Source organism: Schistocerca gregaria, chromosome 7 (genome assembly GCF_023897955.1).
Source record: "Schistocerca gregaria isolate iqSchGreg1 chromosome 7, iqSchGreg1.2, whole genome shotgun sequence".
Classification (NCBI taxonomy): Eukaryota; Metazoa; Arthropoda; class Insecta; order Orthoptera; family Acrididae; genus Schistocerca; species Schistocerca gregaria.
The window spans coordinates 252,354,959-252,381,061 of NC_064926.1; the positions used below are offsets into that span (position 1 = coordinate 252,354,959).

The 26,103-nt window shown below is 37.3% G+C and overlaps 1 protein-coding gene across 1 annotated transcript in view; it reads left to right on the forward strand.

Moving 5' to 3' along the window:
* Positions 1-25,155, forward strand: part of LOC126281630 (furin-like protease 2) — a 1,081,207-nt gene extending 1,056,052 nt beyond the window's left edge. The window contains exons 17-22 of the mRNA XM_049980754.1: positions 848-1,119; positions 9,969-10,245; positions 10,509-10,708; positions 15,058-15,327; positions 18,934-19,127; positions 22,868-25,155. Of these exons, the coding sequence (XP_049836711.1) occupies positions 848-1,119; positions 9,969-10,245; positions 10,509-10,708; positions 15,058-15,327; positions 18,934-19,127; positions 22,868-23,032 (1,378 nt within the window). The 3' untranslated portion in view covers positions 23,033-25,155. The remainder of the gene's footprint in view (positions 1-847; positions 1,120-9,968; positions 10,246-10,508; positions 10,709-15,057; positions 15,328-18,933; positions 19,128-22,867) is intronic.
* Positions 25,156-26,103: the final 948 nt, after the last annotated feature.

The following is a 26,103-nucleotide window of genomic DNA, read 5'->3' on the forward strand; positions in this document are numbered from 1 at the left end:
TTGTCATTCCACATAATTTTTGCCTCTTTACTACTCAACCATAGATTCTTTTGTAGGATTTTGAATAATCTGCGAATTCTTGGGTTACTCTATATTTCTTAAGAGTACTGCAGAAATCTGTTTCTCTCACTGGAAATTTTTATGCCTTTAGTTAGCCATTGCTTATTATTGTTAAGTTTTACTGTTTTTACTACTTTTGGAAATGCTACATTAAAATAGTGAAGAAAGATTATCTGAAAACTCATGTGCATGCTATCAACATTGTTCCAAGTGGCAATGCTTTCCCAGTTTTCCTTCACCAGTAAGAGATTAAAAATTGTAATGTTATCTTCAGAAAAGGTTCTTTTTTCAACTACTTTCCCGGAACTGCTACTATTTGTTGGCATTTCTATACACAGCAGCTGTACCTCATGATCACTATAACCCATGCTCAGTACACTGCTTGTGAATTTGTAAGTTGTTTCTGAGATGAATATTTGGTCAATAATGGAATTTGTGCATTCTGTTAATCTTGTTGGACAGTGTATTGTGGGGGTCAAATATAGGAGAAATGAGTTTATTGCTCATTTAGAAATAAACCCATTCCATGTGAAATAGTTTCCTGTTTGATACACAATGCAGCTGTGTCAGATGGAACATAAATGGAGCAACCGGTACTAATTTTGCAAGGCGCTATTCCATGGCTTTCAGTGTATACTTGTATGTCTATTGTCACTGAAATACCTTAAGATTGCAAATCTTGATACAGTTAGACTAGCTCATTTGTATTTCACATTCATTTCCAGAGATATAAAGAATTTTCTTAACCAGGAGATCAAAAATGTATATTTCACACATTTGTTAACAGATGTGCACCATGTCATGCATCATGTGAAACATGTAATGGGTCAAGTGAAACACAGTGCTTGACGTGCCGACCTGGCAGATTTGAGCTGGCTGGAACATGCCTAGCCAGTTGCCCTGATGGATACTATGCTGACAAGAAGCGACGTGAATGTGTTCGCTGTGCATTTGGCTGTGCCAGCTGCAGTGGTAATGTTTGCTTGGCATGTAAGGAAGGCTGGACACTCAACCGCAAAGGCAGATGTGTTCCTGAAGGAAACGTTCATTGCACTAGATGTAAGTATCGATGAACACAGCACTGTGTGTAACTGTTTTACATTCTTCTAGATTCTTTGTTTCTTCTTGCCCTCACAATAGGTGATTATCTCTCATCTTGGGGTCTGAGTGTACTTTTTTTTAATCTTCCCCAACTTCTCCCTCTCTCGTACCCAATGAAAGAAGTAGTAGTTCTGAAGGCTAGGGTACTGCCATGTAGTTTCATCTGTTTCAGTGAGCAGTACCAAGTATTTTGTCTCCTGTAAGTATGTACTTGTTCTCATAATAACTGTTACTGTCGATAGGCACACACAAAAGTAAATGACAATCACTTGGTATTCAGAACTATTGTTTCCTTTCTTGGGAAGGAGAGAGGGCTTGTGTGGAAGCAGGTAAAAAAGGAAGAGCAGGTCACTCAAACCTCATGATCAGAGGAGACCCACCTCTATATTTCTTTCCATACTTTCATGTTATGTATGAGATGCATCCTTTAATCATAGGCTATAAGCTACAGTATGTATTCTCGCATATTTTAAAACTGTCCCTCCCCCATTCTTTTGGCTAGTTATCGCACTTTGATTAAAATGTATATCTAAGTGGTCACCGATATTTCCCTTAGGTTCTGCAATCATTTGTTTCATCAAAGATACTGGTTGGGGCCCCCAGTTGCTAATTTCATAATGCAGAGCCACCTGTACAAGTAAAACTTGTTCACTAAACACAGACACTTACATTAATTCATCTCCCTTTATACAGTGGATATTTACTGCATATGGTTTTTCTGATTTAAGTTTTTATAAAGACTTTCATGTTCATATTTGTGGTTTATAGAATCTCTAGCACATACTTCCTCGATAAATTTTTTGCATCAGTGTTGTTTGATTTTAAACTGTCAGTGCAGCTGCCACTACAGTTAGAGGGAATTGGGGAGATTTGCATGTGCTATTGCGAAAACTAAAGCAAACCTGGCTTGATATTTGAAGCATATATTTCATTATTTAAAACAATAAACAAAGTTGATACTAAGCACAGTGCATCCCATTCTGAAAGCTATTCACAAATGTGAAATAAACAGGTTTCCAATCATGAAAGTTAAAAGAAGGTTCACCTTGTATAGCGGTATCAGAAATTTGCTGTAAGTGGTTGTGTCCTAAGGGGCAACTGTAGCAATGTTCCTAAGGCACCAACTGTATATTGTGTAGATGCTGCTTACTCTACATATATGAATGATGTGCTAACTGGATCCCCCCCCCCCCCTCGCCCCCCTCCCCTGTTTTCCCTGGACCTCCCCCTGAGTGCAAGGTGTTCTGTCCAGGAAAGGTAATATGAAAGGAGAACTTTGGGCACTACACTTATCGTACTTCCAAAACATAACAAGTGTGTTAAACATGACAATTACTGCTATTACTACATCTAATGCCACATAGAATATGCATAAGGATTGTTATCATTTTCTGTTAGGATGAAAATAACTGCAAAGAACTCTTGAATTTCCGTTATACCACAATAAATATTGGTAAGAGGTAACATCATCATGGTACTCATCTTACTTTCCAAAACTGCTTCAATTACATGTTGGTTACTGGAAGCTAATCAAAGCAAAGAAACTGTACCAGGGATCTTTTTCAGATGAAGCTAAAAGTCTACAAAAAGGAGTGTTCATGTGGTATGGAACAATGATATATATTTAGCAGTAGATAGGAAATATACATACATTTAAGTAAAAACAGTGTCTAAATGGAAATCATTTGTTGAACATTAAATGGCAATGATAGAACAAAGAAAAGTCATCAGTTTGCTGTCATGTTTTTGTTTTTGAATGAGTACTTAACCATAATTTTAAGAAATTGTTTCCGTCATTAAAGTGCGGACTTTATTATTCAGAAACTGGCCATAATCAATAAAATCTTGTTAGAACAACTCCTCTTGTGGTTTTCTTCATTTTGTGAAAATGTTAATGATAGAATGAAACACATAATCGAAACCTTCTGCTGTCTGCCAGTCTCATGTTTGGACGAAATTAAAGACGTCAGAATTGGTTATTGTGAGTCAGATGTAGCAAAGGTGATCACTGTTGAATAAACGATTACAAAGGCAGTAAAGTCTAATTAATTCATTAGGTAGACAAGTATATACCGTATTTGTTGGTATAAAAGATGCATCACAATTTTTAAGACTTTCTTTTAGGGTGATACATCTACTGCAAAACAATTCTAACACATGCAAACACACATACATCAGATATCTAGGCAATATATGTAGGAAAAAGTGCCCATCTTTTAACTTTTGTCCCCAAATCAACAAAATTCATAATCACTGCTGAAGAAAGAAATACTTTCTGACACCATGTCAGAATATGAATCCTCGTACAGTAAATTATCCTGTGTACTTTCCAAAGCATTACTGATTCTGCACTTCTAAAACAATTTAATAACTGTTTCAGTTTTTTTAGTCCCATGAAGCTTTGAACCACTCACAAACTTGAGAAATACTGGGTCTCCTCCTTCTTCCTGACATTGTAGTTTCAAAACCTGTAGATTGCATCTGTCTGTTCCATTCCTCCTCCATAAGTCCCTCAACATTCTGCTATCCGGAGACAACACAGTGGTGTCGTGCGCGAAATAGCGGTCAACAGCCGGCGACACTACAGTGGTGTTGTGAGCATAGTATCTCGCAGTGGCCGGCGACAGCACTTACGTATCTTTTGAATTCCGTTTGTGTTTTGTTTAGGTAACAATAAGTTACACAAGTCAACAAGTTTTTTTTGTTTTTATTAGTACTTGTGTTCATCATGGCAGACAAGAGACAATACGATTATTTAAGATGAATGTGTGGATGTCGTGTCTGACATTCTGGACGACTTGGCCAATTGGAAAGAAGACATTTGATACCAAAAAAATGAAAGTGAAGCAGAATGGTCAGAAGATAGTGAAATACGTCAAGAAGAATTCAGTGAACGCGAAGGTTACCAACTGATTCAGCTGAATCAGATGAAGAAGACAGTGCACAGTGGTCAGACTTTGATTTATCAAGGACCAATCATAAATTTGAAGAACCTCTGGGTCCAAACATATTTCCCAAAGATACACAGAGCATCGAGGATATAATAGAATTAAAAAAGGGAATGATCTATTTGAATATATTAGTAATGAAACCAACAACTACTACAGTCAAAATTGCAATAGAAGGAAACTGGATTTTATAAAAGCCAAATTTGTCGACGTTACGGGACCTGAACTTAGAAAATGTTTTGGTCTTGCTATCCTTATGGGAACTGTAAAAAGAGCAAGGATCGATGGTTACTGGTCAGAAAATCCATTGATAGACACACCGATATTTCACAAAACGATGTCCCGCAACTGACTCGGACAAATATTATCATTTTTACATTTTTCCGACAGCAACGAAAACTGCATAATGCCGACCAGCTTTGAAAAGAAATTTGTAATTGATTATTTTTCCAAAATGTTTAAAGAAATGTTTACTCTAAGTTAAAACATCTCAACTGATGAAGGAATGATACCATGTCATGGACAGTTAAATTTTAAAGTTTACAATCCGTCAAAGATTAAGAAATTCAGCATACTCATTCAGATGTTGTGTGATTAGAGTACAGGATACATTTCCTCATTCAAGATATATTCTGGCAGTGGAAAGCCTACAGCAAAAAAGGTGATGGAACTATTGACAACTTCTGATGGAAAGTGGCATTACCTCTTCATGGATAGTTATTATAACAGTGTTGAACTTGCAGAGAAGTTACTAGAAAAGAAAATTCGAGTTTGTGGAACGATATAGCAAAATAGAGGATTTCCAGAAAATTACAGTGCACAAAAGTCAATGTGTTTGAAGCCTGTTGTCGACAGAAAGATGACAAGCGGCCGGCAACAAGCCAAGCAATCCGAATTAGTGCTGCCGGCGCCCCGAATAAATTTGTACGAGGCGTGCGGACTGCAAAGTATTAAATGTTCTGTTTATACAACATCTAATGGTTGAAGTAAACAAGTTAGCCCTCCTGGAACTACAGCTAATTGAATCTTCAATTCGTTCACTCTGTTTTTAACATCTTATGTTGTGTGAGAACAAAACTGATCCCATACTAACAGAATGGCCTTCTTTAGACAGCCTCCAGGTCACCTAGACCAAATTCTATTTAACTACAACCTCATTCCTCTTCCATCCAACCAACTTCTATTGTGTACATGTACAAATACTCCTTTTGGCAATTGTTCCTTAGGAACAATCATACTTGCAAAAATTAAAACTGACAGCAGTTTTGTTACATCTATACAGGAGGATAAATAGCTGCGTAATCAGTCTTTTTGTACCCCAAAATTTTAACAATGTGTTTTGTGCCATTAGATTCCACAGTTCCATTAGAAGGCATATCATTAGCACATCTTGTCCATCTTTCCTTGCATTAATGGCAAGTTGTTGAAATTTGACAATTTGTTCTTCGTACTCAGCTAGCGTCTTCTGTGATATTTTTGTCTTGATCCACATTGAGAGCCGGGACCTCTTAATAAATCTTGAACACTGTGGTGCTGATCCAATTAAGCTGACAATCCCTTTGTTAATGGAAAATTGCTTTCTGTTGCTGAATTATCATTTCCACAGAAACAAATTTTCACTTGTCTACTTTCTAAAATCCATGTATTGAGTTCTACTTGAAGTTTTCGCCAATTAACTGTCCCTTTTATCTGATTATGTTCACTATGAGATGCTTTTTTTTAAAACATCTTCCTGATTTTGCCGAGTTCTTACCATTTCTTTCAGCTGGAAGTGGCCTGAAATTTGTTTGTGCAGCCCTGTTTATGTGCTCTTTAGCATATGCAATCACTTGCAGCTTAAATGCAGTAGTATAGCAATGCCACTTTTCAACTATAGTTTGCAAATAAAACCACAATATAGGTGTAACACAAGTGAATCTCCACACTAAACACAACAATGACTGAAGCGTGAACGAACAATATAAGAACTGTTAATGCTGGCACATGTGCATGCATCCATTGAATTCTGTACAACAGGTATGCTCAAAATTTGTAAGAAAATGAACAATGAATTGCTCACAGCTGAAATGTAGAAATTTTGAAGAAATGGAGCTTATAGCTACCCACCTTAACGTATTACTGGCGTATGAGACACATCCAGTTTTTGGGCCTGTTTTAAAATTTAAATGCCAGCAGATTCAGTATCTATGATGATGCGAACTTGTAATTTCACAAAGGAAGTGAAACAAGAATAGGTAAATACTTAATACAGCTTCACAGAAGCAAGTGATCATTAGAATAATTAATAGTGATAGATAAATTTCTTTATGTTGTGTGAAAAGATTGGGTGTTCCTCTCTTTCCTCACAAATCTGTGAAGAAACAATGAAGAAACTCCAAAATGGTACAGTAGAATATATACTCTACTGTGCGCATTGCCATAGTGAAGGAGGCATTCAACAGAAAGAGGAGACTGTTATGAGGCAAATTAGATAAAGACTAAGGAAAAGGTCTGGCAAATGTTTTGTCTGGATTGTGGCAGAAACATGGACGCTGAGATGAGATGATGGAAAAAAGGTTGGAAGCATGTATGTGGAGGAGAATGGAGAGAATAAGCTGGATGGAAAGAGTGAGTAATGAAAGAATATTGGAAATGGTTGGTGAGAGAATATGTCTGCTGAAAGTTAAAAGAGAAAGGAAAAAGAACTGGTTGGGGCATTCATTGAGAAGGGAGTGCTTGCTAGCAGATGCTTTGGAAGGACTGGTTTGTGGGACAAGACTGAGAGGAAGAAGGAGACACAAGATGATTGACAACATAAAGGGAAGAGGAAATAATGCGTACCTGAAGAGGATGACAGCAGACCGGACAGCCTGTAGAACTACCATGTGAAAACCTGCCTTTTGGCATAACGATGACGACGGATGACAACGATGATGTGCACCTTGCAGTGATACATAAAATACACATATGAATATATATGTGTAGACTTAAAAGAACTTTAGGATATCAAATAATCAGATATGAGTAAACATTTCCTGTGCCAGAAGTTGATTTGTGGATGAAACATGCATTACGAAATAATTGGTGAATGAGAGCATAGGGAGTTACAGAATATTTGCAACAAACAGCTATGCCAATCTTAGCTTTATTAAAAACTATCTGAAACAACAGTCAAGACAAAATATGGAGGTTGCATAAAGTTTCATAGGCTGTCCTGAAAAATGTTGAGTTGTACTTGCAAATATAGAGCAGGAGGAGGAGGAGGAGGAGGAGGAGGAAGAGGAGGAGGAGGAGGCAGCGGTGAACATAGTTTTGAGAGCATAATAATGTGAGCCACTCAATTTGGCCTGTACTGGCATGTAATAAAATGGGAACCAGGAGAAAGATGATGAGAATGTAATGTTCTTTAGTTGAGATATCAAAAATTATCTGAGAACAAATGAAAGCCAAGCAGTGAAGTATTCAACTTGAATACTTCAACTTCTATATAAAAATTTAAGACAAGAAGAATGGAAAGAGGAAATGTAGATATATTTCCAGTTCTTGTTTCTCAGACGTGCTGTCATCTCTCTTTTCTTTCTTTACGTCTGTGCTCCTCTAACTTTTTTCTGTGATTCTCTAACTTTTTTCTGTGATTTCAATTGATCCCATCATTCAAGTAAATTTTACTAAGTGAATACTGTGACATATTTTCATTTTCCTGGCATAATACTGTGATCAAACTTCTGTTAGGGTACTCCAAAAACCAAAGATTGCTAGGTCTCAGGTAATCTTCTTTGGCCATAAAGGTTTGTAAATTTGTGTCACACGAGCACATCATTAAGAAAGTTGGAAGCACATTTTATAAATGAGTATTTTGGTATAAAATTAATAATGAGTATTAAAAATTGGACAAATACAAGTAGGACTTGCAATCTGAGGTTTCCATGCAAAATTATTTATGTATCTAGATGTAATTATTATAATTATTTCATGTTGTTCAATGGCCTAGTCTTTCTGTTGGACATCACTTTGGTGACTTGCATGCCCACCCCTAACCTACCACAATTATCCAACAAAGATAGGGGACCTGCAGTTTAAAGTGAAATCCAAATCACGTGTTGTCTCTGGCAACTCCTCGCATCATTGAGAGATGAAGGCTAGGTTAAACCAAAAACTGAAAAATGCTTTGTCCAATTGAGATGTGGTAACATTAAGTCTCCATTTCCGGGAGTGCACTTCACTGCTTGACAACCAGCCCCTACATGTATTGTATGTAGGTAGTTCATTTGCCGCTTTTGATGAGTGAGTTTGCTAGTAACAAAATCTGTGACATACATGGTCGAATCTTTTAACTACATTGACATCCACTTCCATTTGACTGTACACCTTATTATTTGAAATAAATTTCAGCATGATACCTATACCCATTCCTGAGAGAAAGATCTTAACAGTCAGCCATCAAGTGAGTCAGACACACAGATGGGCAACAGAGTGATATTAGAACGGTTCCATCTTAACTGATTGAGATATTTTAAATCACAAAACTGCACATTAAAGCACATTGTTATGCGAATTTTATGAGTAGTGAAGTATGATATATTATCTTACCTTCTTGGTGTGGTGACCATCATCACTGTGCCACAAGTGGGGAAGGCACTATTCTGCAAACTCCCTTCATTTTAAATATTGACTACTGCTCTTTTGTAAGCTGTTTGTTTACATCTTGACGAGTGATGGGGAGTGGCTCTAAGGCATCACCTTTTGGTGCTAACTTGTCAAAAAGGAACGTTTTCACCTGAGGATGCTTCTTCAAGTGATACAAAGCCAGTTGTGACTTTCATTAAAAATTATTCTACAGCCAGTGCAGATTATATCTTTCAAAATGTGGAAATTTGGCTGTGGTTGCCCACAGTTTAAAATAACATGCTTGGAGCACTTCTGCCAGCAACAACATTGTACTCTGTCATCAGATGGCCTACAGACCCTACTTCAGAGTGCAGACAAGCCTCTGACCTCTATGTTCTGAGACAAGGTATGGGTTTCCAAATCCTTGTCACCAACTCATGGTTTCACTGACTACCAACCACTCTCCATATATGAATGATACTTAGTTGAAACCCTCAGCTGCCGACAGGTGTTGTTGATATACCCCGATGGGAACACCTGTCGACAGCTGAGGGTTTCAACTAAGTATCATTTATTATAGAGAAGCTGCACGGTCATCAATGGTATCTGTTCTTTCAAGAACAGTTACTGTCTTCATATACTTTCCATGTAGATTCACAACAGTAGCACACAAACAGTTGATCAGCTTTATTGTTTCCAATATTTTCATTTTCAGATGCCAGAAATAACAATTTGCTCAGTGTCAAAGTCGTATATGTTACTGGGTTTTCCCACTTGTTTCGTATCACTGCTAAGTGACTAACCCATTTGTCTCTCCTCACTTCATAAAATATCCTTACAGCATCATGTGCCTCCCAGCACCTCCAGGGGGGCATTTAGTCACACGGTGGGTGGTGGTCATAATGTTTCGGCTCATTAGTGTAATGGGTGCATGACATTAATTCCAGTGACACCTTGTAAGATCTTACATGGAATGTACCTATTACATATTAATATTGCACACAGTGGCTTTATTATATTAGTGGATTTTAAAGAATAGTGCTAGTAACAGACAGTGCGCCAAAACGGGCTACCAGTTAAAAAGAATGAAGTGTGACTTTGACTCAAGTTTTACGTACATTTTGATGTGAGTTGCTTTGTTCCAGCTAGCATTTTGTCAATTATTTCAGTTTTATGGATTGTAGTTTACTGGAAGACTTGGATTTGTTTGTTTGATATTACCCAAGGCATAATTCTGAGATATACTTACTAATGTTCACTGTTTTTCTTCAGCTGAATACTATACATCTGGGCTGTGTGCACGGTGTCACGAGAACTGTGATACCTGTTCAGGACCTGGAGCAGATCGCTGCCTCTCCTGCGTGTCCCCACTGCTGCTGCAAGGTGCCTCCTGTGTGGTACAGTGTGAGGAAGGAAGGTACCCTGAGAGAGGAATTTGCATGCCTTGCCTGCACACGTGTACAGCCTGCGAGTCACGTACCAACTGCACCTCTTGTCGAGCAGGACTCCACCTACAGAGTGGAGAATGCAGGGCAGCTTGTGCTGATGGGTAAATTTCTTATGTGGAAATTTTCCACTGAGAGAGAATCTTTTTAGTTACATGTGATCAAAAAGTGTAGATGTTTTACCACAAGACTTGAAGAATGGTTGAGATGACATGAAGTGATAAAGATAGTATTATGCCACTAGTGTGTGTCTACAAACGTATTTCCCTTATAGTAGTTGTCTTCTTTACATATTTGAACAAGGTGTGTGAAAAAAAGTGTGACTGTATTTGTTGCTTCAAAGATGCTACCATTTCTTTTTTTTCAGGTATTACAGTGACAGGGGTATCTGTGCTAAATGTTACCTCAGTTGCATGACTTGTAGTGGTCCTCGCCGTGATCAGTGTGTGACATGCCCAGCTGGCTGGCAGCTAGCAGCTGGAGAGTGCCATCCAGAATGTCCAGAAGGCTTCTTCAAATCAGACTTTGGTTGTGAGAAGTGTCACCATTATTGTAGGACTTGCAAAGGTAATTGCAACAATTCAATATGTCATCACACAAACTATGTCACAGGTCTAAATTTAAGCAATACTTTGCATCAAACACTGATTTTATTAAGATCTTACCAGGCAACAAATTTTAGAGGTGATAATTTGTGAGTTTCAAATGCTGTCATCAGGAGTTAAGTAATTCTCAGTTAGTATCTGAGGGATTTTTAACGACGGGTAGCAATGTATGTGACACCTCAAGAGCCCATTCAGATGGCTGTGTGACTATGTAGCCACTCAAAAGTGAATATAGGAATCAATAAATTATGTATTCTTTAATTAATTATTCAGATAAGTCCAATACTGTGATGAATCTATGACTTGTTTCATGTCATTGTATTGGATGGCTAGTGAAGTGCAGTTTTCTGCCTTTAATTGTATGAGAAATATGTTCTAGTATGACCACTGGGTCTCGTAATTGTGAAACGTAAAAGACTGACCGATTCTGTATGCAGTGAGCATGTTTCTGGTTAGTTCTACATGGAATATTAACCCTTCAAGCTGGTAGTTTCCGGGCACGTGCCTAGCCTACTGGCAGTAGTTTATGTAGCTGGCTGGCCCCAGAATGCAGCGTTTCAGTGAAATTGCTGTAGGATGGGAATTACTTGTTCAAATGTCATGAAAATTTCAGGAATTGGTATCAATACGTATTTATTACGATTAAAACATACATTGTCACTTAAAATTAATTTTGAGTGTGGTATATTTTGAAACAATCTTCAAAACAAAGTCCTACACCACAGTCCTTGAACCAGAATGATGTTTCCTTACGTTTCCCCATCTTCTTGCAGCAGACTGAACATCTCTTTGTAGGCTTACTCTTCTTCTCTGTGGGTGGGATCTTCTCAATAAAATGCCATGTTGTGAGCCATTCGGGCACAGGAGATTTTGAAGGTCACCTACATCAAGGTAAAGTTACATTCTTCCCGTGAATTTCCAGCAACTGTGTTATGAACAGAAGCCTGAAATTTATATGTGTTTCTTCTGTTGTTTTTTCACTAGCATTGTAAACAGTAAAAGCATTAGTCACTGCAACATTCATCAGCCTTCTAAACATTTTTATATACCACTTTACACCTTTCTTCTTTTCCATGAGGAACAGTTGTAGTTTCTCATCCTTCAAATCTACACTGCCCATAAAACTATTGTACTCTTTTATGCACTGAGGCTTTCTTACCTTGTTGACCCTTTTGGTTTCCGTAACAGCTGCATCATTATGAAATTTAGAAATATAGGCAACCTGCTTTTTATCCATCCATTTCAGTACCATTATGCCATGTGAATGATATGCTAAGAGTTAACCTTTCCTTCGTTTTGCACGTATCTTCTTATTCAGTTGAAGTGTGACAGCTACATTCATACCTCTTTCCTTCAAAAAGTGGCACAAAAGGATACTGTTATAATAATTGTCTAAATAGAGCATATGCCCTAAGTTGAAAAGAGGCTCAACAAGTTTCACTACAATCTGACTGGTTTTCAAGGTATCTGCAGAAAGAAATTTCATTTCTATTTTTGTGGAACTTCCTGTATAAATAATAAATTGCCATAAATAACCTGTGGAAGATTAGCAGATCTCATACGACTTTATACCAAACTTTGCTGATTTTAAAGGTAGATAGGTTTTTATTGGCAGCCTTCCTTGCCATAACATAAGAGATTCATCAACGGAAATGTTTTCTCCCATGTTGTATGTATTTCTAAATGTTATCATTAAAGTGCTGAATGACTGAACCCAACTTGAACAATCTCTCCTTGCTTTCAAATGTATTCAGTTCTTCATTGTTTACAAAATGAAGGAATCTGCAAAGTAGCTCAAACCTGTCTTGTTGCATACTCTGGTAAAAAATCAGCGTGTTCAAAAGTGGATGCTTGCTGAAGTACATCTTTATGGATGGCTTCTGAATTATTCCCATCAACATCTGCAGTGTGAAAAACACACAAAGCTAATCTTTGTCAGTATCTACGCAGTTATGCAGCCTAGAACGAGGTTGTAGAACAGTCTGTTTTTGTATACAATCTGCAGCATAACGGTTAGTTTCACACACGATTGTTTCTACGATGGTTTCACCAAAATACAGCTTGAACACTTTAGCTGCAGAATTTACCTGTATCACAGGTCCACATTTACCAACAAATGGTGTTTTCAAAGAGACATAAGAGCTGTCAACTTCTTGCCATTTCCAATCTTCATTTCGTGCATGTTTCACTGGTGCACCTTGTTCAATGTCATCTTCACTGTCCGCCGTTTCTTCTTCACTTCTTTCGGGTTTTCTTCTAAACAGTCAAAATCACTTTCATCATCAACATCTAGATCACTCCCACTGTCATTTATACTATCTAAACCATTCATTGGTTAATTGAGAACTGCGAGAATTTTCTCTGAAGTAAGACTGCGTGAAGTGTTTCGCATTCGAGAGTGTCGCTCGGACTGTAAGATATAACTTGTTATTTTTCCCGACTGCCTCACTTCGTGACAAAGATCTTCGAAGCAGAGCAGCACAGATATGTCTATAGTTAGCTGACAAAGTAGTATCGGCTGTTGTCAACAGATGACAGAGCAATACAGTTTTATCTCCTGGACTGCAACTGGCAAATACGTGGTCAGGATGCCGCCAGTGCAGACATTCGCAGCATGTGAGTACGTACTTGGGCTCATGGCTTGATGTGTTAACCACTGAAGAGGTAAATATACCCCACACCCCTTGCAACTGAGTGGTTGACAGGATGCTAAACAAAACTCAAAACATTGTTAATACGGTAGATAACCACCTTCATTAGAGTTAATTAGGAGGGGGAAAAATAAATACATTGTCCCAACCCAACTAGGCGGAGGGATGTGTCAGGTGGAGTTGGTGAGTGGAGGAGGGAGCTGGAGAGGGAAAGAGATGGATGGATGGAAGGAAAGGAGGCTGATGGCTAAGAGGGAGAAGCAGCAATGGAGGTTAATAGGAATGTGGACTCTGGTCTCCCTCCCTGGCACATACAGTGGAAATTGCTTGTTCATGGAATAAAGTGGAGGGATGGGATAGGGAGGAGTATGGAAAATGGGTTAGATCAGAGGATCAGGAAAATGGTGTGGTGGGGAGAGGAAAGGTTAAAATTGTAGTTCAGTGGAGTATATTGGAAGGCAGGGGTGCAGGTGGTTTTGTGACAAGTGCTGACAGAGATAAGACCAGGAGTGTGGTAAGACCAAAAGATTTGTTGTAAGGGTATGGTATGAAAGGGGGGGGGGGTAAAAGATACATTGAGTTGTGAATCAGCAACTGAAGTTGGAAATTGTGTGCTCAGTGACATGTTCTGTCACTGAGTGACCAACGTTATTTGTTGCCTCAGTTGAGCAGTGGCCAGCCATTCAAGTGGACGAATTGTTGGTGGTCATGCCAGCAGTCTCCATCTTACTGTGTTCTATCTTCCCTGCACAACACTCTCCTTCACTTCATCATGGACCTTAAACATCTACTTGGGCCTGTGCCGTGGGAGGCTCACTAGTGCCACATTCTTACCCATTTACTTACTGCCTCTCAGAGATCCATTATCCTCCCTTCCCTCAGTCACATCCATCCCATCTTTGCTTCCTTGTTTCACTCTTGCCACCTGGTACTCTCACCAAAGTTGGACTGCACAACCAGGGCAATGGTCAGCTGGTGCATAATTCATCTTCATGCAGCCACTCAGTGCATCAACCATATGCAACTTTTTGTTGCAGTTCTCTTTTATTGCCCAAGAAATACCAAAGTTCCTGTGGAACGGAAACATATTTTGTTGCCTTTTTTATGGCATTGTCACTGAAAAAATAAAATATGTGGATTTTATCATCTGTCTTTCATTTATCATAGCCACCAGCATTATGAAGAGCATAACTTGCCACTCACTGTAGAGATGACATATTCAGTTGCAGACAGGCAAAATGAAAAGAGCTGCTGGTGGTGGCAGTCATGTGCGCTTACTTGTGTGAATGTGTGAGAGTTTTCTTTTGAATGTGTGTGTGTGTGTGTGTGTGTGTGTGTGTGTGTGTGTGTGTGTGTGTGTGTGTGTGTGTCTGCACCTCAGTGGGTCATCTTTACAGTGAGTAGCAATATGTCCTTTCCTTAGTATTGCTGGTATTCCAACCTAGAGTTTGCATTGTTTGATTTATTGTAACCAAATAGCCATTAAAATTTAAGAAAATCCTTTCAAGGCAAAAGATATCTTGCTCATTAGTAGCCTTCCCATGAAGTGATAAGTCAGATAAAAAAAAGTCATATTTATCTCAGCTTTACCAACAGGTTGGTTAATACAGCTGTGAGTGTCTGTGATCGCTTGCTGTAGCTTTCTAATTTTCGTTTTCAGGTGAAGGACCACTACAGTGTACCTCATGCCCTGCACATGCCATGCTGGATGGTGGATTGTGTGTGCAGTGTGTTGGGACTCAGTTTTATGACCCACCCTCACAGACATGCCGCGGGTGTCATGAATCCTGTAAGAGCTGCTCAGGGCCAGGAGCCTTCAGCTGCTCAACTTGCAGTCCTCCGCTGCATTTGGATCGTCTAAACAACCAGTGTGTGCCATGCTGTGCCGCACCTGGACAGCAAAACTGCTGTACTTGTGATAACAACACTGGTAAGGACTGATTAAGAGCTTTCAATTTGTTATATACAGGGTGGCCAAAATAAAACTGTCCAAAAAAGTGAGACTTGAGTTTCTCCTTGCATGTACAATGTTCAGGTAACTTAAAAGAATGCTGCCGTGTCATGTCTTCAACAGCTGTCAATATTTCAGCAGGAGGATGTACTCCTGTTGAAGTATTGGCAGTTGTTGACGACATCACTTGGCTGCATTCCTGTAAGTTATTGAATGTGTCCAAAAAAGTGTTTTCTTTACAGTGTGGTATAGGCAGCATTAGTAGTTGTTGTGCGCGCACACACACGCGCGCACACACACACACACACACACACACACACACACACACACACACACACACACACACACACACACACACAAAGTGCAGTCTTAGTGTTCGGTTACTGCTACCTTTTTTGCACTTCGGCAAAGTTTTAACACTAGCTTTATTGTGTCTTCTGTGCCTAAATAAAATCCTCAGTAAATCACCTGGCCTGAAAGGTTACCTAATACTCCATACTATGATTTTTTAATTTGTGGAATAAATTGTTCCATTTATCATCATACACTGCATGAATGACAACAATACATCAAACACGTTATTGCTGTAACCTTTCAGGCTGAGCTGCTAGTGTGTCTCACAGGATAATGAATTCTGCCCCAGGACATTCCCAGCATTTCCTGTAAAGGGCAGTTCTTCAGTGATTCTGTAGATTTCCCAATGTCTTACACGTTTGTGTTCCTCACGGGTATGCTGCCAGATATGATCGTCTTCACTACACGATGTTAGGTAATAAGGATGATGTAGTTTGTCAAACACTTACAAAAATTTTTAGCAGAAATTTTTTTTGGCCTTCCTTCATGTCCTCATAAATAAATTTGCTAGAAAATACAAATAAACAAGCTGAAAAAGTAAAATGTACACCATAGAATAAAATGATGAACAGTGAGCTTTATATCCTAACTAGAGAGTATAGTCCACCTGTTTTCACTAAATTATTGTCCAGTGATAACTGTGAAGGGGGTACATGTTCAATTTTCTTGTACCATTTATAAAAGATAATGTGCAGAATACTTGTGTACATTTTAATTTTAATCATAATGGTTGCATAATGGTATTTATATAAAGAGGTTCACAAATTATAGCAGAACATTTTTAAATTTTGAAATGCATAAAAACACTTACTCAGTGTTCATGCAGAGGACATAGGAAATGTTGAAAGGTGGATGATCACATAAACAGATGCAGTGTATTAGTGCTCAGCTTTGAGCTTGTGGTATTATTCAAGAGGCATGCATGCATACTTCCTGCAGTGTGGTTTGCTGAGTAATGGACAGGCACACAACCAAGAACTTGTAGCCGTAATACAGCTGGAAGGATTTTAATGAAATTGATGTGGTCATGAAAGCCTATGTGGTCTTGTTTGTAAATAATTCATATAAAATCACAAAGTTAACACTAGTTTTATTGTCCCAATGGTTTTTGGGATTCGAAAGAAATACAAGGGTAGTTTGAAAATTTTTCAGAATGGATTAGAAAGAAACGACTTACCTCAATGAATGTTTTATTTTTTTTTTTATTTTTCAATATAGTCTTTCTGTACACTAATGCATTTGTTTCAGTGATGTTGTAGTACCTTGATCCCATCTTTAAAATTACATTCCTCATGACTGCAAAATACCTATCAACTACAACTGTCAGTTCTTTGCTTGAAGAAAATCTCCATTCATCTAGGAAAGTTTTGAGCTTGGGAAAGAGATGGAAGTCTGATTTAGCCAAATCAGGTGAAGAAAGAAGGTGTAGCAACAATTCATGTTTAAGTTCAGGTGTTTTCGCTATGGCAACATCACCTGTTTATACCTTTCTGAAAGATGACTCCCTTTTTGCCTGTCTTAGCCCTTTATATGGGTTGTTACTGTAATTGATACATAAGATTATCGTCTCATAATTGTTTGCCCAGTGGGAAGATAATTTATTAGCAGAATCCCTTTCACATGCCAGAAAATGGGACTGTTCTTGCTGACAGTGTTGACTCTGCTCTCATTGATGTCGGCAAATCAACATTTTTTTTTCATTGGTTTGACTCATTTTTTGCCTCCAGGGTATAATAGTGGACTGAAGCTTCCTCTGTGGTCACAAATTGGAACTGTTGTTTGTGTCCATTCTGATGTGTTCCTGATCATGTGTTAAGTCACAGCACCCATTTGGAACAGTCTTCTCATATCAAATTCCATTGTTGAACTTGGATATGGCCTTTCAGAGGACATGCCTAAAGTTTCATAAAATTTTAACACTTTGGCAGCAATCATCCATGACCATTTTATGCACTTTGACTATAATTTATGGGGTAGTGGCACACCTAGGTCGACCACTATATGGATTATCATCTAAGCTGTCCTGACCAAATTTAAACTCATTTGTTCACTTAGCAACAGATGAATATGATGGAGTACAGTCCCCCGCTGTGTTCTGAAAACTGATGTGAATATCAGTTTGTTTTCATAACTTTCTTTGTGAAGTTTGTAATCGTTGATTGAAAGTTGAAATTTATTTTTCCCTATCTTCACAAATCACTACCTGGGAACAACTAAAAGACATTCACACCATAGATGTCTACCCATTTCATTGGTGTGTCACATGTTTACCCACGAAGAATGACTTGTTATTAAGTGGGAACCTCATTGTGCTAATGCTGATATCTTGTGGTGATTCTGTGAACATTTCAGACTACCCTCAATTGTCTTACAGTTCTGTGTTCTCACTGGCGTGGTTGTAGAATTCATCTTATTATAAAAGGGAGACTGTGACAAGAACAGGATGGGGTGTATATTAATAGATACATGAACTGAAATAAAATTGAGTAGTGGGTAGCTTGTTGATGATGGAGGCGCAAAAGAAGGGGTGCAGACCTGCTGTTTGCAAAGATTGAGGCCATTGGCACAGGGACTTACCTGGGAATGCTATGGATATTGTAAGGTAGTTTCATCCTAAGACAGGAGTAGAAAGACCCTAGATTTGAGGTGGCATGTGGAATGCTGTTTGTTGTTGCCAAGCAACGGCATCGTAACTATTTTACTATGTGTAAATGTTAAAGGATATGTAAACAGTGCTAAAAAATAGCTTGTTATGGAAAGATATATTAATTATGTGAGAGAGTGTTGGTTTTAATTCATTTGTCTGAGCTTGTTTCATGTAGGGATTCTAATTTGCTATAGGAGAAGGCAAGCAATTTTTACTAAAACATTTTCATGCTGAGGAGGGCTTCTACTTTACACTTTACCTTAATGAAACAACAGTGTTGCTTCAATGCAACAAAGAGAATGACGAACAACCTTAAATATGGAATTGCTTCATTACAACAGTGGAATGCTTATGCTTTCAAATGTTAAGCTAAAGCTTTGTTTTTGAAATAAAAAATAGCAGGCATTAATTTTTTATTGTACTTAGCCTTTGAACAAATTTATTTGGTTATGGCTTGACTGCTTTGTGTAAAATGAGAAGTATCTCTGATTCAGAATAGTTAATTGGTAATCATTGAAAATAAGGATAACACAAAAAATTAATTTTGTTCTGTTGTAAAAACCTAAATTTATCGTTATTACCAGGTGACTGCCAGAATGCATCACCTGCTGGGAAAAGGAGGACAGCTGCTTCTCGTGCTGAGCCTGTGGACATCAGTACAGAACAAGAAGGGACCTCGGTACATCTGCCAACTCCCTTTACAGCTGTAACAATACTTGCTGTTCTAGGCTGCATATCTGTCGTTGTTCTGTTTGCTATTATCTTCACTGTACTGCAGGTAAGAAATTCCTTTGTTCTGTTACTACTTTGGAAGTCCTACTAAAACATTACGTAGATGATTTTCATTTGATGTGCATCTAACAAAAGAATGAGCTAATGTGACACAGTCCTTTCACTTTGCCCTATTCCTCATTGCACTCCTCCCTCAATATCTTTCTTCTCTAACTAGTGGATGCATGTGGATAAAAACAGAGCTAACAGTTACAAAGAAAATAAAAGAAAAGCAAAAGAGTTAGTTTTGCTCTATTCACTGAACTTTTTAAATAATTTTTAATACTTTTGAGTACCAGTCATTGTTTTGAGTAGAACTTTTTTAAAGTTAATGATAATATATACCAAAGATAGCAAACTGCTTCTTCAATTAATGTAAGATAGTCTATAAAATGGGATGATGGGTATGTACATCAGGAAGATAGAATATTTGTCCCTCAGAACGTTTGAGTTAGACAGCGTAGTAAGTACTGTGTGGCTGCATGTTGCCAAGAAACAAAACTATACATGAGTTTACTATTTCATAACCTGTACAGCCATGTACTGATTCTGAAATTGTTTCTGTGATTTTTATCATCAGTGGTTAATGTTTTTGTTCTAAACTTAATTGTAGTACCAACAGACACTATCAATCACAAAGTTAAGTCTTCAGTGAGAGATTAAAACTACGTAATAGTCCAGAAAATCAAACAATAATAGTTTCAGATCAAAATTAAAGAAAATTCATTGTGCAATAATAAATTTAAGCTGAATTCTATATAAGCCTTACGGTGGTGAAAACTATATGCTCATCACATTGAAGCATTATATGGAAATATTATACTAGCCCATGAGGTGTAAATAACTGGCCCACCACTCTAGTCATGCAGAAGTCGGAAAGCATGCCAATCTGTATCCAACTAAAGTCCAAGTAAACAGCAACAGTGGTCATAGCTTGCTTCATTGAGGCAGTGGTAGATACAGCTAGTGAAGGAAAAACTGAAAGCGAGACAACTACTGGTTAGCCTTATATTGGCCTGTGCTGCAATTTCCCACTCCCCACAAGACATGGACCTTATTGAGATAAGACTTGTGTGCCTCAGTGATACAGATAGCTATATTATTGGTGCAACCACATGAGAGTGGTATCTGTGAAGACACCAGACTAGTCTGTAGCTCCTGAAGAGGGGCAGCAGTGTCTGTAGTAGTTGTAGGGGCAACAGACAAGGTGGCAGACTTATATGGGTTTCTAACATCAGCCAACATGGCCTTTGCTTTGCTGATACAGTGAATACCTGAAAACAACGGAAAATAACAGCCATATTTTTTTCTCAATGGTATGAAACTCTGCTGTATGGCTTAACGATGTCATCATTCTCTTGGGTATAATAATTTGGAGGTAAAATAATCTCCAACTTGAATCTCTGGTTAGGGACTAATCAGGAGGATGTCATCAGCAGGAAAAATAAAACTAGCATTCAGTGGGTCGAAGTGTGGAATCTTAGATCCTTAATGGAGTAGGTAGGTCAGAGCATTTAAAATGAGAAATGTATATGTTGAAGTTACATACAATGGGAATTATGTTACGTGAATGTTCCATTGGTTCGTGTTAGAATACCATTATAATCAATGAAAAGTGATAATTTGCTTTTGTTTTACAATATTAATGTATTGTGTTAACCAGTTTTCAGCTTACAACACCCTCATTAGTTATTATGTGACTTGTGTAAATGTATGATGATGGCCTTATAAGCCAAAAACCAGATAACACAATAAATTAATACTGTAGAACAAAAGTAAATTACCACTTTTCATTTATTATAGTGGTAATTAGTGAAGTTTAGTGGCAGGAGGAACACGACTTCTGGTCAGGTGAGTATAGGGTTATAAATACAAAATCAAACATGGGTAATAAATAATGAATAAGAAATGGCAGTACGCTACAGTGGCCAACTTACCTGTTTTATTGCAGCTAAAATAGACACAAAGCCAACAATCATCAAAATAGTGCATGTTTATATGCTGTTTATATGATGAAATTGAAACTATGTGTAGTGTGATAAAAGAAATCATTCAGGTAGTTGAGGGAGACAAAAATTTGTTTGTGATGGAGTCAGTGGAATTCTATAGTAGGGAAAGGAAGAAATGGGAAAATAGTTGGAGAACATGGGCTGAGGGAAAGGGATGGAAGAGGAAGCTGCCTTGAAGAATTTTGTGCAGATGATAATTCAATCAATGACAACACTTGGTTTAAGAATTGCGAAAGAGAGCTGTATATGTGGGAAAGACCTGGGCACACAGGAAGTTTCCATACTGATCATAATGGCAAGGCAGAGATTTCAAAACGAGATTTTAAACGGTAAGACATTTCTAGGTGCAGGTGTGGACTCTGAGCATAATGTATTGGTTATGAACTGCAGTGTAATACTGAAGAAATTACAAAGAGGTAGGAAACTGAGGAGGGGGGACCTGGATAAACTGAAGGAACTACATGCTGTTCACAGTTTCAGAGGGACCTTTAGGGAATAATGAAATAAGACAAGTAAAAGGAACACAACACAAAACAGATGGGTAGCTCTGAGAGATAAAGTAGGGAAAGCAGTAGAAAACGACAAGGTCTCGTAAAAATTCCTTGATAACCTAGGAGATACTAAATTTAAATGAGGAAAGGAGAAAATATAAAAATGCAACAAACATAGCAGGAGAAAGGAATACCGTTGTCTAAAAAAATGAGATTGATAGGAAGTTTAAAGTGGCAAAGCAGGAACGGCTAGAAGTCAAATGCAAGACAGTAGTCTTAATGGCACAACTTGACTAAACAAAGGGAACAGTTGATAGGACACATCCTGAGACTTCAAGGAATTGTCAGTTCAGTAATGAAAGAAAGTGTTTAGGGTAAAATTTGTAGGAGGAGAGAGAGGGATAAATAGTGGAAGCACCTGCCATTGGACATCAGCTGTGTTAGTTATGCGGAGATGAAGGTGCCCACCACCACCAACAACAACAACAACAACATGGAATTTCATTTTTTGGCCTGTGATATCAGCACCTCCCCCATCAGGGGTGGTCTCATCAGATATGAGTATGATTACTCAAAGTGATCTGTTTGTATGTTCCATTTGCACTTCCATTGGGATCACTGAAGTTTTCATATCCATTGACACTGTTTCAAATTTTTTAAGATCACGTGGATTGAAGCTGAACTTTTAGAGTGCTATTTACATATTGCAAAAGAGCACATCAGACATTGTAGGCTGTAGAGTAATCCAAAAATTAGTGACAGGCATTTTATTTAGCATTTTCAGTCATAATCTACAAATTCACCATGCTACAAAGTTGTGTATGTAATTTTTGTTTCAAGATTATATTGTGTGCAAGTATGGATATCTGCTCTGAACAATTACTTATCAAGTGCATCCTAAATTCCCATAACAATTAAGCAGTTCACACACATCATATATGATTGACATCCAATGAACAACTTCCTAGCCTCACCATATTACTTTCATCAGACGAGTTGTCAACGAGTATTCTTCTTTAATTAGTACCAATTCCCATTCTCTGCATGCGTCCTAAATGTATTCATCCCTCTGTTGACTGGGTTGACATAATATGTGACTGTTAGTATAAAGAAGCCAAGGAAAAAAAAATTTACTTGTTCATTTAATGAAAACATGTTGTAAAACAGTTCAGATAGCAATCACCATGATGTAACAAGCACAGATTTATTGTTGTCATGGCTTCAAAATTGATGTTTATTTTTTTCAGATAAAATCACAAACATGGAATGGCCTGAATAGATGCAGCAGTGGATATGAGAAACTTTCAAAACGGAAGTGCAAAGTTGGTGTAAACAAGGTATCTGTTGTTCCTGAAGATGGTGATTTAACAGAGGATGACGATGAGGAAGTACAGCTATTCACTAAAACGTAGTACTGAATTTCTGCTACTTCTAAGCAACTCGGGCGACAAATTCCTAAATAATAGGGGAGACTGTGAATATGTTAAAAGTCGAGCAGTTACCTCCTTTCAGGAGGGGGTAAATTACTGGGTGTATTATTGCCTCTTTTAGCTGCAGAAACCATTCTCCCCTTTATTTTACATTGACGCAACTGATAAGAAGTGTTGGCTGACTCGGTAACTTCAATTTGGTCCCTGGAGTGATTAAACGTCTTTGGATGTCATCATTTACCTTCCTCATAGTACTGCCTGATGATGCTAATTGTTATTTTATGGATTGTGACTTTAATTATACCAAAATGACTTCCTGGTATTTTAGCATAAAATTTTATTTGAAAGAAACTGTTTTCTAAGTGGAAGATGTGAAGGTGCCCTACATACTCAAAAGTAAATCCGATGTGTAAAAGCAGGAGACAAAAATTTGGAAGTGTGTTAAGTGCCTATAAATGCATGTATCATCCTCAAGGATAAGTGTAGATCTTAGGAATAATAATTAAGCAGAATATGCCAAAATTTTTTTAAACATTTACGGGATCAGACGAGCTGCTGCTCTTCCTAGCTATGTTTATAATGGCAGCAATTAGAACTCCAGGACTGGTCACTGTGAAGTTGTGTTTCTCATGGAGCAACTGAACTGTACTGGAACATCATTGGCCATAGAAGAATCTCTTTTGTATGAGCAGTTTCCATAACCCAATAATATTTTTATTTTTATATTTTGCTATCATTTATTTCTTTAAAACCTTACTCAAGATAGCTTTAAAACAGTGTGTTGTTGCAGCTTACTGTTATCAAAACATAGATGTGCAAAAATATATTTTTATTCTTGTGATTGTAGTTTGTACATTGAAAGCAGGAATTCATTTTTATAAAAAGTCCAAATTATGAAATAAATGGAAATATATTACATTTACCTTGCAGTTTGATATGTGTCTATTAATCCTTTGTTGCCATAAATAAGCGTTCCAGTGGAATAAAAAGTTTTAATTTATCTGTTGTCTGTCTAAAAGTTTTATAGTTTCAAACTTTAAATTAGTAGTGTGTGACCAAGGTGAGAAAAGTCTCCCTAGTGCTAAGAAAAAAGAAAAGGTGAAAAGTGGAAATGAGTGAGTAGTTGTGATATTTGTGTGTTTGTCTATGAAAGAAATCAGATATTGAGTGTAAGTGTTAATACCAAGTGTGATCATTTGCTTTTATCATTATGATACAGACTGCTGGTGGTACTTTAAATTATTGTCTCATGGGATGTTTCATGACAATGGTGTGATATGAGCTATTGATGGAAAAATTGAAATAAATCATTTATTCATCGTGGCTGTTAGGTAGTAAGATGATGAAGCAGTTTACCAGCTGGCAAATTGGCTTTCCTAAGCATGTACCTTGCAGTGCAGGTAATATAGTTACATAATAAATGTGTTGATCTTTATGTCAAGGTGTGTTTTAAATAGCAAAACATAACTCGTAAGACTTTATGTACCATAGCCTTGACATGTAATAAAATTTAATAAATTATATTGATATTTTTATTAATAAAATGATTTTTGAATATAATGAAAATAAAATAATATAATATGTAGTTTTAATTTTTTCTGTAATTTTCTGTGTTACTTTGTTTCATCTTGATACTAGTATAGCTTCCAGAATGTTCACAGATTGAATTAAGGAGTACAAGTAATGTAAATTACTGTGTACATAAATGTAAAAAAGTGTTTGTACATGAGTGAGATAAAAGGCTTAAATATTTATATACATATATATATATATATTTGTATTATGTGAAAAATACTGTAACATATCATTATGTGGTTTAGGGTTCCAGTGAATGTATGATGCACACAATGGAAACAGAGTATGAGATGAAGAATTGAAATAAATTGAAGCTTTAAAACATGTATTTTATGTGGATGCATGAGTTGCTTGTAATTTTGTTTAAGAAGAATCTAATTTTATTCTTTCACATGCACCACAATCCACCCGACATTCCATAATTGTTATATTATAAAAGTCACTCTTTAGGTATAAGGAAATTACTCTTAACCATTATGTCAGTAATTTTTTTTCTGTTGTGTGCTAAATATATTTTTGTCAACCTTCAATGCATTTGCTTTACTCATTCATTAATGTTGAGAATTATAATGATTAAAAACAACTAAACAGTGAAACATCTAAGGTGGAACACTCAAGTAATTAAATCTCCATTAATCTTACATGTGGCATTGTGAATAATGTATGGAAGAGACCATTGTGAAATAGTGGATTCTTTAACAGTAACTCTCATAAAAAGTTGTATGAATGTGAAAGTGGTATCAGTTTGAACTTCTCTGGTAACTCATTGTCACCTCCCTCTCCATTTAGAGACGATGCACCAATTCACTGTCATGATGTGGCTAAGGCTAACTGATGTAGGGGCCTACCTCATTTGGCAAATTGTTGAGGAATGCTTAGTTAACAGTCCCACAGCTTGCAGCGATTAAACTTGAAATTGAAATTATATCCATGAACATCTTTCTGTTTCGAGAAGAGAGAGAAGACTGTTGTAACCAGAGTTGCTGCTGTGATCCATTGTCATACCTCCATGAATAACACACAAAATCAGTATTTAATACATTTTGTTGCTGCAAATTTCAACAGTGGATAATTGTTAGGACATCACTAACTACAGGAATGACAGCAATTATTTTGCTTTACATGATAATCGATAGTAAGTTATGGAACTGGTACAAGTGCATTTTTGTGTAATGGTTTTTTTTATATTAAAATGATGTTTAATAAAAAATGGAGATTAGAGAAATATCATTTTCATATGTGGATTCATGTCCTGCCATTACCATGCCTGCCGACCATGGTATTGTATTGTTTTAGCAGTGTCACACATGAAAGAAATTCTCCTTGAGATGAAAGGCAATCTGGGAATCCACCAGCAACCACTAATGAATAAAACCTGTTCCTGACATGCCTGTTGATGCTGACTGTAAGATCTTTGGCTAATTATCATTTAGTGGTTTTTGTGATGTTTCATGAGCCCACTTGACAAGCAGAGTCAA